At 43.9% G+C, this 17,520-nt stretch overlaps 1 protein-coding gene across 26 annotated transcripts in view; it reads right to left on the reverse strand.

Moving 5' to 3' along the window:
• The window catches only part of OSBPL8 (oxysterol binding protein like 8), a 198,998-nt gene that overhangs the window by 70,477 nt on the left and 111,001 nt on the right, over positions 1-17,520 (reverse strand). For 3 of the 26 annotated variants that reach the window (XM_065559336.1, XM_005310820.5, XM_065559299.1), the window contains exon 3: positions 988-1,187. The exons of the other annotated variants lie outside the window; for them this stretch is intronic. In XM_065559336.1, the coding sequence (XP_065415408.1) occupies positions 988-1,132 (145 nt within the window). In that variant the 5' untranslated portion in view covers positions 1,133-1,187. The remainder of the gene's footprint in view (positions 1-987; positions 1,188-17,520) is intronic. 26 annotated transcript variants of the gene reach the window in all.

Consider the following 17,520-nt stretch of genomic DNA (forward strand, 5'->3'; position numbering starts at 1 on the left):
CTCTGTGGATTTACACAGATGTAACTAACTGCAATTTAGCCAGCTATTCTGTTGAGGGAAAAAACAAAGGAATGAAATAGCTTCCTCTTCCAGCTCTCCTGGCTCTATGGAGATAACCTGACAAAAATAAATATTTCTCTCTCACACACACACACACACACACACACACACACCGGCCATTTTTACATTGTAACTTTCAAAGCAGAATTGTACTTCAGACTGACAATGCTTGGAAATACATTTTTAAAGTCGAAGTTTCCTAAAGTATTATATAGGACTATATGCCCATTAATACTGATTTGAATCACACTTATATAGATGTAGAATGAAAAGTTTTTTTAAAAATCCACCACAGCTCTCATTATTATTAATTAACACTTTTCCCTGCACACCTTCACCTATCAGAACAGGTTGAAATGTATGACCAAGATGAGATTCAATCCATCCTATATAAAGTCATTTACTGGAGGCTCCTGCAATACTAAAAGAGGGGGGCTGTGATTAAGAATAAAACTTTTGCTTCGAATGACAAGTTAAGGCTAGACCACTAACATTTTGTGTGTGAACTTTGCAGCAGTTACCATGGAGCTGCTATAAACTACACAGTTTAAAAACCTCTGTCTCTCACTTTAAGAGTCGTTTGAGGACATTCTCTCTCCCCATTGTACAATTTTTCAGTTGCAAAAAACTGCATCCTGTATGCAAATCAAAGTAAAACACCACATTCTCTATCAAGCATGTATAGAATCCCTTTTAGGCAGACACATTTATGAAACAAGCTACTTTATTTACTCCCATGTCAAAGATACAAAATTTCTGCTCTTCCCACAATCAGATTTCATCCAGAAATATGTTTGGAATATTCACTCTAGTTACTGTAATACCAAAATCTTAGTAAAGGGCTTTCACCTAAATTGATGGATTTGAGATTGTAAGTTTTGTTTTTTGTTATTAAGATCTACTGAGCAAGATTGAGACAAAACAAACCTGGTAAAGCAGGAGATATTTCATTGTATCCTCCAAACGAAGCATTCCGGACAAGTTTTCGGACATCAGATCGTGCAGGAAACACACCAGGCGAAACCCCAGCACATGATGAAAACCTACGTCGCAGTGGACCCTCTTCCTTCATGAGTTAGATGGTCTGTGTGAGGATTATGTTCACTCAGACAGCTGGTTAGCATTAACTGGTTGGAACAAGAATGTTGCAGTAACAGACTTTTACCTCACATTCTGATTAGTAAGATCCAAAGGGAACAGACACAAAGGACACACATACACACTGATGTGAGGAGATACCAGAGGATGTCAAAATCAGCAATAAACAGAGACATTATAGGCTCAAATTATGCTGCTGCAGATTCTCTTAATGAGCTGAAAGTGGAATGTATTGTCCCCCCTCTCACCATCCCACTTCAGTGATATTTCACATTAAATTCAATCAGTACATCTCAAGTCAGGCTGCTGTTCAGCACTGCTCGCTGGGCACTAGGCAACTGTCATTACTTAGGGTTTCAGAATGGATTTGTTAAATAGATTCCGCTGCCTCCTTGTCTCCCTGGCCCCAAACTTATACTGTATAAAGATTAACTCACGATCTAATGTAGTAATGTGGATTTCCTATTTGATACTTCATTTCAAAACTATGCTACCATGAGTACTGGAGAAGGGAGCCAATACTATATTTTATATAACAGTGATTAAATTCTACTTTTAGGCCTTGGCTACACTCGGGACTTCACAGCGCTGCAGCGTGAGTGTAGTCGTGCCGCCAGCGCTGCGAGAGGGCTCTCGCAGCACTGTATGTACTCCACCTCTCCGAGGGGAATAGCTTGCAGCGCTGCGAGCGAGCGTGCAGCGCTGCAGGCTCTGATTACACTGGCGCTTTACAGCGCTATACTCACTGCGCTCAGGGGGGTGTTTTTTCACACCCCTGAGCGCAGCAAGTTGCAGCGCTGTACACCGCCAGTGCAGCCAAGGCCTTAGTTTAGGTTCCTGCTAGTCACTGTTTGGATTCTAAATTAAAATAAAAGCTACAATTCAGAGCGAGAGATGCATTTTGATTCTCTCTCCAAACAATAATCCAGTATAAACCTTTTAAGTCTACATGTTAACAGAGGATGAGTCCCATTTGCTAACAGTTAACAATTCACGAAATTTATATCAATTCTGAAGACTAGTATTGGCTTAAGCATCCTAAAAAGAATAGGGATTTTAAGTACCTCAATTTTTGAATGTCTAACTGGACACACCTTAGAGGTGCCTGGCTTTCAGAGGGCAAGTGCTTAGCACGTCCTTAAAACCAGGCTCGTTTAACGTCTGTCTAGTTAAGTTTTAATAATCAATGCTGCAACCCTACCTGATGGTTTTTCTGTTAACTTAACACTGACCTGAATTCTCATTACTTATTTTGATTTTTAAGCAATCAGCCACTTTATGCAGCAAGCATTTTATTCTAATTTTTTTCTCGTTAACTTTTTTTTTCTACATTTCTGACACACAACACAACATAACCTCCACAAAAATAAAAAGAACCATAATGTTTTCTTAATGCAGAAACACTTATACACAATAAATATAATTAAGACTAGCAGCTCAGTGAATCGCCTTTTTAAACCTAAAATTAAGACTTCAATGGAAGCAGCCAGGCAAACCAAAGGAGGACAAAACTCACTTTAAAAAGTCCATTTAAGAACTCTGAGCTGACCTTATAGTAACCCAATGAACCAAACCTTACCTACTGTTACTCTCACATGTAAAACAACCAAATCAGTTTTCCTTCTCCCTACCGATCATTTTATATGGCCAATTCTCCTGTTTCCCATACCTAACAATTAACACCATTCAAACTGTCAGTAACCACTAAGCAGTTTGGTTTTTTAAACACATCCACTCCCACAAGTTAATTTTCTTCACTGTTGGGCACTTTTCTACTGGCTCAATTTTCTTACTATACAGCATCTGAGACAAAAGTCATTATAAAACCTGGTTCATTTTAATTGGACAATGCAAAAGAAACAAATATACAGTTAGCTCAGCTGGGTTCATTCCTCACACAAAGGCTATTTCTTCACCGTTGGAGGAAGCCATTCCCAAAATCAAATTAATGATAAAACAGTTTGTAATTAATGCTCAGTCACTCCCATTTTGTGGGGTGCTAAGCATCCTCAAGTCACATCATTTCACTGGATCACACCTAAACACAGCAGCCTGCAGTATTCTATTGTCCCTACAATGGCTGTTAAACGTAGCTGTAACAGTGCAAAGTACGTACGTGGCACATAAAAATGTCTTTCAGTTTAGAAAAATAATTGTAGCTCTACTACTCCCTGTGATGCTGTGAACTGTGAAATAATACTCAGTCCTCTTAACAGCCTAATAATTTCTAGCACACGCCAAAGGCAAGGCAGGCATTAAAGAAGGATTGTGACTGAAATACCCAACTCATGTGCCATCCACAGAAACCATAGCTCCAAAATACCCAAGGGTAACATGAATGCTAAGTATGCCAGAACCTTGCTAAATGATCCAGTTCAGCAACATACAAACATCAAGTTTTTCTACCCATTATCCCAATTAACTACCACACTTCATTGATTTCCCACTATAAAATTTATAAATTTCCTGTTAAATGGTAAACCTGTGACATGACTCTTGATACTACTCCTTTATGATCTCCAGTCTTTACCTTTTACTTCTGGTGATCCCATTTCACTACCTCATTAACCTTTTCCCTTTTTGAAAAAGGTGTGATATTCATTTAATTTTCTCTAAAATTGCAAGGAAAAACAGTCTGAGAATGATTTAAATCATTCTAGATAACAGCTGCACAATTTCACTGTGGAATGAATGCAGCAGGCAGGAATGTAATGTTTTTGTAGCACGGTGAGTTCACATTACTAACCAAAAAAAGAGATGTCACATGTCTATGATTGGCCTGAACCATGCCGTCTAAACCAAGTCATGCTAATAGTAGTTGGAAACATGGCACAGCTTAGATACAATTCTACAGCCAAAAGGCAGGTGGAGACATATGCTCTTTACTGTCAAACATGCTTCAAAATGTTCCAATGTAAGCCTTCAAATAGAAATGATACATCTAAATATTTTGTTTTTTTCTCTATATTTGTCCATTTTGCTCATCCCACAAGAAAAATTTCAAAGAAGTTTCCAAATGAATTCTAATGTATTTGAGTTTATTTCTGCTTAGTGGTGGTTCTGATTGTCTGAAAATTTAAACACCCAGTTTCTCTACAGAGAGGATGAAACAAAGGACAGCAATAAATACTTCCCCTTTTTCCTGCTTAAAAAGGAATCTAGTAGACAAAATGGATACAATAAACGCCAATGTTAATGCAACCTTTACATTTGCACACAGAGTGTGTGCTGAAATGTACAGCCTGAATAGCTCTTCAACTGAGAAAACTGGTGTACAGCAGTGGTTCTCAAACTAGGGCCACCGCTAGTTCAGGGAAAGCCCCTGGCGGGCCAGGCCAGTTTGTTTACCTGCCACGTCCGCAGGTTCGGCCAATCGTGGCTCCCACTGGCCGCGATTCGCCGCTCCAGGCCAATGGGGGCTGCAGGAAGCGGCGCAGGCCGAGGGACATGCTGGCCGTCCTTCCTGCAGCCCCCATTGGCCTGGAGTGGTGAACCGCGGCCAGTGGGAACCACAATTGGCCGAACCTGCGGACGCGGCAGGTAAACAAGCCAGCCCGGCCCGCCAGGGGCTTTCCCTGAACTGGCGGCGGCCCTGGTTTGAGAACCACTGGTGTACATCACATATTTTAATCAACTGCCCTTTGTTTAACTCAGCATGAAGATGGAAAAATCTCACTTATTGGTCCACTGTTTTTAAAATGTCCCTTTTGACCAAAGATGATGTTTTCTTTGGCACTAACATGTAACATATGTATCCAGCATAAAAATACTATTTGAAGTGCAGGATAATTCTGTGGATTCCCCAGCTTCATGTTTTCATTTTCTCTTCCCTTATACTTCACTAACCTATATTCCTTATGATCTGTAGATCTATTAGCAGGATTTGGCCACGAGTGTTTAATAGCTCTACTTTTTTCAGCATCACACTCATTACTTGTGAGCTTTACCTTTATTTCTTATTTATGTATGTCCCTTAATTTCAGCATTTCACTTGGGTGAGGAAGGAGAGGGAAATTTTAAAAAAATGTTACTGATACCGCTACAGCGCTGTTATACTGTGGTGGACATGTGAACTAACACCTGTAGTATAGTCAACATTCCATCCTATGATGCCTTAGTTCCAGGCCCAGATTTCATCAGACTCCATATTGTGACAGTAAGAAGCACAAGATGTGTTCTGTAGTCTACAAGCTACAGAAGCAGAACGTTCTGGTCTCAATATGTTCAGCATCCCAAATTTAAAAAAACCCTTTTGAATTTACCACAACCAGCACCAGCCTCCTCTGCTGAGAGGGACACTTTAGCACTTTGGACAACTTGGTAAATGCTCAGATTCTGGCCATCTTCTACATGACAACTTTGGCACTTTACCACGCTTCAAAAGTTGTGAATTTTTTTTTATTTTTTAAACATATCAGAACAAATTCAGAATGCCAATCACAGCAAGTGCCATCATCACTTGGAAAACGCATATTTACTAAGCCAGAACCTTTAGAATTGATAAAAAAAAATTAAAAGGGCATTTAAAAGGATTCCTAGACCCCTGAGCGTCAGGATCTATTGTCTGCAGAATCACCCCAATTATAATATTGATGGTAGCGTTTATGTACCCCCTGTAAAGTCTAGGAGACAAGACTACAAAATTTCAACAAAACTACCAAGTGTATCTGCTGGCAACTCACAGGAGGGAGTGGGAGATGACTCAATATGAATTGTGTGATAACCATTCTATATCCTGAATGCATCCAAGCCCATAAGACACTGTTAAGATTCTTTTTACCAGTAACTTTAGATGCTTCATGCAAGCAAGCTTTTGATTTTAATACATCATTTATATAGAAAAATAAGGTAATATGGTACTATAAAAACAAGGAACATCAAAGGAAAAAATCTGATGGTCTGAAATGGATATGGTAAGGATTACTTTGAAAAGTGGGTAACAATGAAGAAGATTGCAATCTACTGAAGATATTTTCTGAAGAACACAATGTATGCCCCATATGTATTTGCAATTAAATCGGGGCTTTCTTTTTAGAAATAAATTTTTAAATTTATTTTCAGCCGGCTGAAAAAATATGCCATAACCCTCTCCTTAAGACAGTCTTTTATAAGATTGCTTGGGATGGAACTAAATCAGAGTGCACACGATGGACACAATCTAAAGGTCTTAGTATGTTAACAGCACAGCAACACATTTTAGAAAAGGTTAGGTTTTAATAAAAAAAAATATTCTTATAAGGGAAAAAATTACAATTCAAAAATCATGAGTTGGTCAAAAAAGAAGAAAGCTCTCTGGATGAATTAGGTATTAATACTAAGCATGCAAATTAAGCTCCAAATCAATAGCACAAACTGAACACCTTCACAGAGCAAATCAGAACTTGTAAATTATTTACACTACATTCAGAGAGTATTCTTAGCTGATATAGCACATAGGCTCAGTTTACAATCAAGAAATGCTACTACTGGTGCAGTAGCAGCCACAGCTTAAATTCTCTTATGCAATATCCATATTTAAGAAAAAAAAAAAAAGAGGAAGGCAAAAAATTCCTTTTAGTTCCTGAAACAGAGACCTTAAATCAATCAACACTGTAAAAGCCGGGAGGAGGGGGAGGGATGGCGGTAAGGGGGAAAATAGCCCTGGTGCAATTAAGTCTCTGACAGGAATATGACCTGACATTTCTAAAATGCAATATTATCCAACTGGCTTCCTCAAAAATAGATCGGTAAATAATTTCACGTTACCCACATAAATCTGCAGTATGTAGCAACTCCTACAGTATGTAAGCGATTGAAAAAAAAATCAACTATTAGCAGCTGTCAGATACATCAAAATTGTTTCTATACAGCATGCATATTTTACATTTAGTTTAAAAGCCACTATAATTAAGAAGTCTGTTTTTCTCCTATGGATCAACAGGCTCTTTTAGAGGTATACTTGCCTTCAGAGACACCAGTGTGAGTCACAAAGCAGACATCCGAGCCACAATGCTATTCACTCTGAAAGCAGAGCTAATAGTCTGCTAAGGGAAAACCAATTTAATCCTGCCAAATATTCTTCTCCACCATTTAGTAATTCCAAACCACGCACAATTTATGCTGAAGCATAACTCCTTAGATACTTCTGATTACAATACAAGCATTGGCATCAAGGCTCTTTGCAGCTTGTACATGCTTGTATCCTTGTGTTTCACCAGCTGCACTGTCCCTCAGCTCCTCCCAGCAGAAGTGCGTAGACTTGTTCACTACTCAGGTTTCAATAATTTTGTTCTTCACAACACTCGTGAAATTCCAGGGCAACAGTTCAGGTTCAAGTAGGTCAGCTTTGCTGAGATTTACTTGCCAAGAAAGCTTGGTTGAAAAGCTTTTTTCTCCTTCACATTAATCTGATACACTTGCCTCTTAACGCATAGTCCTATGAATATTTTATGTCTTTGCAAAGCTGCTACCCATATAGAAATAGGTAAACGTAATTTTAACAAGCAGCAGCTCCCTGTTGTATGGCAAATTGTTTCCAAAATACAATGCCTTTACACATACACAAAGGGGATTCCCATTAATTTAGAATTTAATAGAGTATGCTATTTGAATAGCAGGCATGCTGCCAAGATAATATTTTTTAAAAGACAATCACAAAGCAAAACTTGAAAAATGTATAAAAATTTTAGTTAGGCAATATAAAGATTAAAATTAATGCTTGGGTGCTCAATCTAAGTGGAACCTTATTCACACGAGTTATTAATTAAAATTAGCAAGACTACTGATGAATAAGGGTCCTATAAGGAAAGCTTAAATTCCATATGGCAGACTCATTTAACCACATTTCCAGTGTCTTATGAAAGATAAGCCATATCTATTCAATAACAGGAGGAAGCAGATTTTAAAGTGACATTTTCATTTCATTGTTAAAGATAATGAATATGTTCAGGACTTCTCTCTGGGGGCTTATGTGGCAACATGTGTTGTAACAAGCCTTGGGCTCAAGAAATACATCAGGACTACCTACCTTTTGCTCTGTCACAGGTTAAGACAGCTCAGATACTTTGTGAGATCTGCTAATGCAGTGGTCACCAACCAGTCGATTGCAATCGATGGGTCGTTCCTAGAGGACCTCCCAGTGCATCGCAATCTCTGGCGGTGCAGTGGGGCTGCCGCTAAGATAGGCTCCCTGCCTACCCTGGCCTCACGCCGCTCCTGGAAGCGGCCAGTGTGGCCCCACGGGGACAGGGGTCTCCCTCAGCTTGCTGCTCCTGTCGGAAAGGACCGCCCCCGCAGCTCCCATTGGCCGGGACAGGGAGCTATAGCCAATGGGAGCTGCGGGGGCGGTGCTTGCAGAGATGGGCAGCGTGCGGAGCCACGTGCCGCCCACCCTGCCCCAGGGGCGCATTAGCTCCTTCCGGGAGTGGCATGGGGCCGGGAGTGGCATGGGGCCTGCCTTAGCAGCAGCCACGCTGTGCTGCCAACCGGGAGCCACTGGAGGTGAGTGCTCCGTGGCGCACCCCAAGCCCAAGCCCTGAGACCCTCCTGGAGCCAGCAACCCTGAACCCCCTCCTGCACTCCAAGTCCCAGCCCTGAGCCCCCTCCCAGAGCCAGCACCCCAAACCAGCCCTGACCCCCCATCCCAGAGCCTGCACCCTGTACCCCTTCCTGCACCCCAACACTCTGCCCCAGCCCAGAGCCCCCTCCTGCACCCAAACTCCCTCCTATAGCTTGCACCCCTCACCCAACCCCCTGCTCCAGGCTCAGCCTAGAGCCCCCTCCCACACTGCAAACCCCTTGGCCCCAGCCTAGAGCCCTAACCTCCTAAACCCAGCCCAGTGAAAGTGAGTATGGGGGAGAGTGAGTGACAGAGATGGGGGGGGATGGAGTGAGTTGGGCGGGGCTTTGGGGAAGGGCCTCAGGGAAGGGGCAGGGTAAATTCTGGGTTGCACTTAAATTCAAAAAGTGATCTTGGGTGTAAAAAGGTTGGAGACCATGGTGCTAATGGGTATGGGCCAGCAATACTGCTTGCTCCATACTCCCTCTGCCTAAATGATTCTTGGAGTGGCACAGGATAAGGGGCATGTGGCATTCATTATGTCCTGACTTAATTTAAGGAGCATAATGAATGCCACAGACATGAAGCAAAAGTGAAGTAAATAGGTAACATCAGAATGAGATGGAACAAAATATGACAAAAGTGAAAACTGCTTTCTTTGGGTGAGGCAGAAGGAATACTCAAAGACATGCAAAAATCCCCAAAGAACACAAAATGGTTAGAAATCATCTCAGGTTGCGTTGCTTGAGAACAATTTCCTCCTACCGCCGTTTAATTTTTGAAAATCTAAAAGCACTGTCTATTGCAAAGCTATCTCAAAGAACAGAGATCAAACATGCTGGTCTCTTGATGGGGATTTCAGATCTGATCTGGAGGGAGTACTGTATTGTTTCTAGGGATTAGTTTCTAAGCAAGTTCAGTCTTGTATCTCTTCAGGGAACACAGGACAAACTCCGTTCTTTGTTTTTTTATGAAAACCAGTTTGCCTAAGATTAGCCAAACATAAGGGGTGAATTACCTTCCTTTGAGGTAGTTTATATATTATACTATTTACACCATTTGCTAATTAATTAATTGGTTCTCTAATCTTATCACTTTTAAAAATATATATATCTTAAATGGCATAATCAGATAACACTCTGGCTAACCTTGATTCGCCTACAAGAGAACATCCCAGAAATCCCTCATATACCTAAACAACTTGTAGACTAAGGCCTGGTCTACACTACGGGTTTAGGTCGACTTTAGCAGCATTAAATCGAATTAAGCCTGGACACGTCCACACGACGAAGCCCTTTCTTTCGACTTAAAGGGTCCTTTAAACCGGTTTCTTTACACCACCTCCGACGAGGGGATTAGCGATAAAACCGGCCTTTGCGGGTCGGAATTGGGGTAGTGTGGACGGAATTCGACGTTATTGGCCTCCGGGAGCTATCCCACAGTGCTTCATTGTGACCGCTCTGGACAGCGCTCTCAACTCAGATGCACTGACCAGGTAGACAGGAAAAGACCCGCGAAGGTTTGAATTTCATTTCCTGTTTGCTCAGCGTGGAGAGCACAGGTGACCACGCAGAGCTCATCAGCACAGGTAACCGTGATGGAGTCCCAGAATCGCAAAAGAGCTCCAGCATGGACCGAACGGGAGGTACGGGATCTGCTCGCCATATGGGGAGATGAAGCAGTGATAGCTGAACTCCGTAGCAGTAAAAGAAATGGAAAAGTATTAGAAAAGATTTCCAAGGCCATGAAGGACCGAGGCCATAACAGGGACACACAGCAGTGCCGCGTGAAAATTAAGGAGCTACGGCAAGCTTACCACAAAGCCAGAGAAGCAAACGGAAGGTCCGGGGCAAAGCCGCAAACTTGCCGCTACTACGCGGAGCTGCATGCGATCCTAGGGGGTGCAGCCACCACTATCCCAACCGTGTGCTATGACTCTCTCACTGGAGAAACACACAGGGAAGACGGTTCGGGGAACGAGGAAGATGAGGATGGAGGTACTGTAGGTAGCTTACAGCAGCAAGGAAGCGGAGAAACCGGTTTCCCCAACAGTCAGGATATGTTTGTGACCCTGGACCTGGAACCAGTAACCCCCGAACTCACCCAAGACCCTCAGGGCACACAGGAGACCTCTGGTGAGTGTACCTTTGTAAATATTTGTAAACATTACACACACAAAAAGCAAGCGTGTTTAATGATTAATTTGCCCTGGCAATCGCGGCCAGTACATCTACTGGAAAAGTCTGTTAACGTGTATGGGGATGGAGCGGAAATCCTCCAGGGACATCTCCAGAAAGCTCTCCTTTATGTACTCCCAAAGCGTTTGCAAAAGGTTTCTGGGGAGGGCTGCCTTATCCCGTCCGCCATGGTAGGACACTTTACCACGCCAGGCCAGTAGCACGTAGTCTGGAATCATTGCATAACAAAGCATGGCAGCGTATGGTCCCGGTGTTTATTGGCATGCAGACAACATCCATTCCTTATCTCTCTTTGTTATCCTCAGGAGAGTGATATCATTCACGGTCACCTGGTTAAAATGGGGTGATTTTATTAAGGGGACATTCAGAGGCGCCCGTTCCTGCTCTTCTGAACAGAAATGTTCCCCGCTGTTAACCACGCGGTGGAGGGGAGGGGCCTACCATGGCTGCCTGCAAGCCGAAAAATGCGACCTTGTAATGAAAGAGTGTACCCATTGTTCTCTAAAATGTGTCTTTTTTAACCACCTCTCCCTTCTCCTCCACCAGCTGCAAATGTTTCTCCTTCGCAGAGGCTAGTGAAGATTAGAAGGAGAAAACAGCGGACTCGGGATGATATGTTCACGGAGCTCCAGATGTCCTCCCATGCTGATAGAGCACAGCAGAATGCGTGGAGGCAGTCAATGTCAGACTACAGAAAAGCACAATATGAACGAGAGGAGAGGTGGCGGGCTGAATGGCGGGATGAAAAGAGCAAGTGGCGGGCTGAAGACGATAGGTGGCGTCAGCTTGCAGACAGACGGCAAGAGTCAATGCTCCGTCTGCTGGAGCATCAAACTGATATGCTCGAGCGTATGGTTGAGCTGCAGGAAAGGCAGCAGGAGCAGAGACCGCCGCTACAGCCCCTGTGTAACCAACAGCCCTCCTCCCCAAGTGCCATAGCCTCCTCACCAAGACGCCCAAGAACACGGTGGGGGGGCCTCCGGCCACCCAGTCACTCCACCCCAGATGATCGCCCAAGCATCAGAAGGCTGGCCTTCAATAAGAGTTAAAGTTTTAAAATGCAGTGTGTCCTTTTCCATCCCTCCTCCCCCACCCATCCCAGGCTACCTTGGCAATTATCCCCCTACTTCTGTGAGGAACTAATAAAGAATGCATGAATGTGAAAAAAACAATGACTTTATTGCCTCTGCAAGCGGGAGGGGAGGGTGGGGTGGGGTGGTTGGTTTACAGGGAAGTAGAGTGAACTGGGTTGGGGGAGGGGGGGGTTGGAGGGTTCGTCAAGGAGAAACAAACAGAAGTTTCACACAGTAGCCTGGCCAGTCACAAAACTCGTTTTCAAAGCTTCTCTGATGCGCACCGTGCCCTGCTGTGCTCCTCTAACCGCCCTGGTGTCTGGCTGCGCGTAATCAGCGGCCAGGCGAGTTGCCTCAACCTCCCACCCCGCCATAAAGGTCTCCCCCTTACTCTCACAGATATTGTGGAGCGCACAGCAAGCAGCAATAACAATGGGGATATTCTTTTCGCTGAGGTCTGAGCGAGTCAGTAAGCTGCGCCAGCGCGCCTTTAAACGTCCAAATGCACATTCCACCACCATTCGGCACTTGCTCAGCCTGTAGTTGAACAGGTCCTGACTCCTGTCCAGGCTGCCTGTGTACGGCTTCATGAGCCATGGCATTAAGGGGTAGGCTGGGTCCCCAAGGATCACGATAGGCATTTCAACATCCCCAACGGTTACTTTCTGGTCCGGGAAGAAAGTCCCTTCCTCCAGCTTTCGAAACAGAGCAGAGTTCCTGAAGACGCGAGCATCATGTACCTTTCCCGGCCATCCCACGTTGATGTTGGTGAAACGTCCCTTGTGATCCACCAGGGCTTGCAGCAGCATTGAAAAGTACCCCTTGCGGTTTACGTAGTCGGTGGCTTGGTGCTCCGGTGACAAGATAGGGATATGGGTTCCGTCTATGGCCCCGCCACAGTTTGGGAATCCCATTTCAGCAAAACCATCCACTATTGACTGCACGTTGCCCAGAGTCACTACCCTTGATATCACCAGGTCTTTCATTGCCCTGGCAAATTGGATCACAGCAGCCCCAACCGTAGATTTGCCCACTCCAAATTGATTCCCGACTGACCGGTAGCTGTCTGGCATTGCAAGCTTCCACAGGGCTATCGCCACTCGCTTCTCAACTGTGAGGGCTGCTCTCATCTTGGTATCCTGGCGTTTCAGGGCAGGGGAAAGCAAGTCACAAAGTTCCATGAAAGTGCCCTTACGCATGCAAAAGTTTCGCAGCCACTGGGAATCGTCCCATACCTGCAGCACGATGCGGTCCCACCAGTCTGTGCTTGTTTCCCGGGCCCAGAATCGGCGTTCCACGGCATGAACCTGCCCCAGTGACACCATGATTTCCACATTGCTGGGGCCTGTGCCTTGTGAGAGGTCTATGTCCATGTCAGTTTCCTCATCACTCTCGTCGCCGCGCTGCAATCGCCTCCTCGGGTGGTCCGGGTTTCGCCTTGGCATGTCCTGGCTCTGCATATACTCCAGGACAATGCGCGTGGTGTTCATAGTGCTCATAATTGCCGCGGTGATCTGAGCGGGCTCCATGATCCCAGTGCTAGCTATGGCGCCTGGTCAGAAAAAAGGCGCGAAAGTAGTATCTGATGGACCAGGAGAAGGAGGGAGGGCGGGAGGGCCGAGTGACGACATGGCGTACAGGTACAGGAACAGGGAATTAAAATCAAGAAAGGTGGCTGTGCATCAGGGAGAAACACAAACAACTGTCACACAGAATGGTCCCCCCAAAGATTAAACTGAAAACCCTGGGCTTAGCAGGCCGTTGATTTCACGGAGGAAGGGGAAGCAAATGAATACAGAACAAATCTATTTTTTACATCTTAAGCTGGCAGCCGACGGTGCAGCATGAGTGATAGCCTCTCCAGTATGACGATGACGGATACCAGTCATAATATACCATCGTCTGCCAAAAGGCAAGGGGCTGCTGCTGTGTAGCAATGCAGCCCCACGTCTGCCAGCTCCACGTCCGCCAGCACCCAGCATCGCCCTCGGCCTCTTCTGGGTGCTTAGCAGACAATACTGGGCAATTGGCAGAAAATGGTATATTACGATTGGTAGCCATCATCATCGAAACAGTAGCATGTCTGCCCAGGTGGCCATGATTGACAGCCACGCCAGTACGACGACGATGGGTACCAATCATAATATACCATCGCCTACCAAAGGGCAAGGGGCTGGTGCAATGCAGCCCTACGGCTGCCAGCCCCACGGCTATCACTCATGCTACACCGTCTACCGCCAAAAGGCAGTTAGCAGCTGCTGCTGTGTAGCAATGCAGTCCCATGTCTGCCGGCACCCAGAGGACATATGGTGACGGTGAGCTCAGCTGAGCTGAGCGGGCTCCATGCTTGCCGTGGTATGTTGTCTGCACAGGTAACCCAGGTAAAAAGGCGCGAATCTATTGTCTGCCGTTGCTGTGATGGGGGGGAGGGGCCTGACGACATGTACCCAGAACCGCCCGCGACACTGTTTTTGCATCATCCGGGCATTGGGATCTCAACCCAGAATTCCAAGGGGCGGCGGAGACTGCGGGAACTGTGGGATAGCTGTGGGATAGCTACCCATAGTGCAATGCTCCGGAAGTCGACGCTAGCCTCGTACTGTGGACGCGGTCCGCCGACTAGAGCACCTAGAGCATTTTATGTGGGGACACACACAATCGGCTGTATACAACCGGTTTCAATAAAACCGGCTTCTATAAATTCGAACTAATTTCGTAGTGTAGACATACCCTAAGGAATAACAGTCTGTCAAGTGTGTTTTCTTTTAACATTTAACCCCTCCTCCCCCATTTTTGTGCCCAAGAATCCAGCAAGGGCTTTTGCAAACAAAAAAAAGAAATGCATAAATTATATAAATCACACATACTCGAGACAGCCTTTCAGAAGGAAAGTCTAAAAGCCAGAGTTGGAGGAATTATTCTGGAGATACAAAGGATTATAAAAAGGAGGATAATGGAATGAATAAGGAAAACGTAGGTTGAGTATCAGCAAGAGCTTACTGACAAATTATCTTAGCCTAGAGAATCTACCCCTGGAAGTGGTGGGAGTCCCATCATCTGGCATTTAACGCTAGACTGGAGAAAGCACTAGTATATTTACTAGGGCTGTCTATTAATTGCAGTTAACTCATGCGATTAACTAAAAAAAAATTAATCGTGATTAATCGCAGGTTTAATCACACTGTTAAACAATAAAATACCAGTTGAAATTTATTAATTATTTTGGATGTTTTCCTACATTTTCAAATATATTGTAACTGAAATCAAAGTGTGTATTATTTTTTATTACAAATATTTGCACTGTAAAAATGATAAAAGATTAGTATTTTTCAATTGACGTCATACAAGTTCTGTAGTGCAATTTCTGTCATGAAAGTGCAACTTACATATGCAACAAAAAAAATTTACATAACTGCCCTCAAAAACAAAACAATGTAAAACTTCAGAGCCTACGAGTCCACTCAGTCCTACTTCTTATTCAGCCGATCACTAAGACAAACAAGTTTGTTTACATTTACAGGAGATAATGCTGCTCGCTTCTTATTTACAATGTAGCTGGCATTGCAAAGTATTTACATGCTGGATATGCTAAACATTTGTATGCCCCTTAATGCTTCGGTCACTATTCCAGAGGACATGCTTTCATGCTGCTGATGCTCATTAAAAAAAGTATGCATTAATTAAGTTTGTGACTGAACTCCTTGGGGGAGAATTGTATGTCCCCTGCTCTGTTTTACCTGCATTCTGCCATATATTTCTTGTTCTAGCAGTCTCGGATGATGACCCAGCACATGTTGTTCATTTTAAGAACACTTTCACTGCAGATTTGACAAAACACAGAAAAGGTACCAATGTGAGATTTCTAAAGATAGCTACAGCACTTGAGCCGAGGTTTAAGAATCTGAAGTGCCTTCCAAAATCTGAGAGGGACGAGGCGTGGAGCATACTTTAAGAAGTCTTAAAAGAGCAACACTCCAATGTGGAAACTACAGAACCCAAACCACCAAAAAAGAAAATCAACCTTCTGCTGGTGGCATCTGACTCAGATAATGAAAATGAACATGCTTCGGTCCGCACTGCTTCTGATTGTTATCAAGCAGAACTCGTTATCAGCATGGACACATGTCCTCTGGAATGGTGGCTGAAGCATGAAGGGACATATGAATCTTTAGGACATCTGGCACATAAATATCTTGCACACTGGCTATAGCAGTGCCATGAGAACACCTGTTGTCACTTTCAGGTCACATTGTAAACAAGAAGTGGGCAGCATTATCTCCTGCAAATACAAACCAGTTTGTTTACCTGAGTGATTGGCTGAACAAGAAGTAGGACTGAGTGGACTTGCAGGCTCTAAAAGTTTATTTTATTTTTGAATGCAGTTTTTTGTACCTAATTCTATATTTGTAAGTTCAACTTCCATGATAAAGAGACTGCACTACAGTACTTGTATTAGGTGAACTGAAAAATACTATTTCTTTTGTTTTTTACAGTGCAAATACTTGTACCTCACAAATAAATATAAAGTGAGCACTGTACACTTTGTATTCTGTGTTGTAATTGAAATCAACATATTTGAAAATGTAGAAAACATCCAAAAATATTTAAATAAATGGTATTCTCTTATTGTTTAACAGTGCGATTAATCAAGATTAATTTTTTTAATTGCTTGACAGCCCTAATATTTAATCATCATTATCGGAGCTCATTCGAGGTTGAGGATGATCTCTGACAGGTTTTATTTTTCATGGGTCCTTTGGTGACCAAGGAGTCCGATCCTTGAGCCACAGGCTCATGGGCACACGTTGCAGGTGGTGTTGGAAGACAGGGTTGGGCCACGATTGCTGCAAGACAGTTGTCTTTCCTTTCTTTTCTGGTGCTTTTCTGCTACCAGGGCAAGGTGATTTTCCTCAAAAGTTGTTGTGCCTCTCTGACAGTCTTCGCCAGTTATCCCTATCCTGGGCTGCTATCTCCCAGTGAGCCGTGTCAATGCCACATCTCTTGATGTTTATCTTGACGGTGTCTTTAAAGCGTTTCTTTTGGCCTCCCTGTTTCCTTTCTCCTTTGGTGAGTTGGGAATACAGCAGTTGTTTTGGTAAGCTTACATCAGGCATGCGCACACAGTGCCTGCTCCACCTCAGCTGGTGCTGGATCATCAGGGCCTCAACACTGAACATGTTGGCCTCTGTGAGGACACTAACATTAGTGTAACAATCCTCCCACTTTATGTTGAGGAGCTTCTGAAGGAAGTGCTGGTGCTGGAGTTCCAGGTATTGTCTATAGGTCACCCAAGTCTCACAGCCATAGAGGAGAGTTGGGATTATCACCGCTTTATAAACTAAAGACTAGCGTATGTTTTGATGTAACTGTTGAACACCTGGCCAGAGACTGCCAAAGGCAAGGCTGGTGCAGCAGATTCGGTGTTGAATCTTGACATCTATGGCTTGGTCTACACTACCCCCCCTAATTCGAACTAAGGTACGCAACTTCAGCTACGTGAATAACGTAGCTGAAGTTCGAAGTACCTTAGTTCGAATTAGTTCAAACTTACCTT

Source organism: Chrysemys picta, chromosome 1, assembly GCF_011386835.1.
Source record: "Chrysemys picta bellii isolate R12L10 chromosome 1, ASM1138683v2, whole genome shotgun sequence".
In the NCBI taxonomy this organism is placed as follows: Eukaryota; Metazoa; Chordata; order Testudines; family Emydidae; genus Chrysemys; species Chrysemys picta.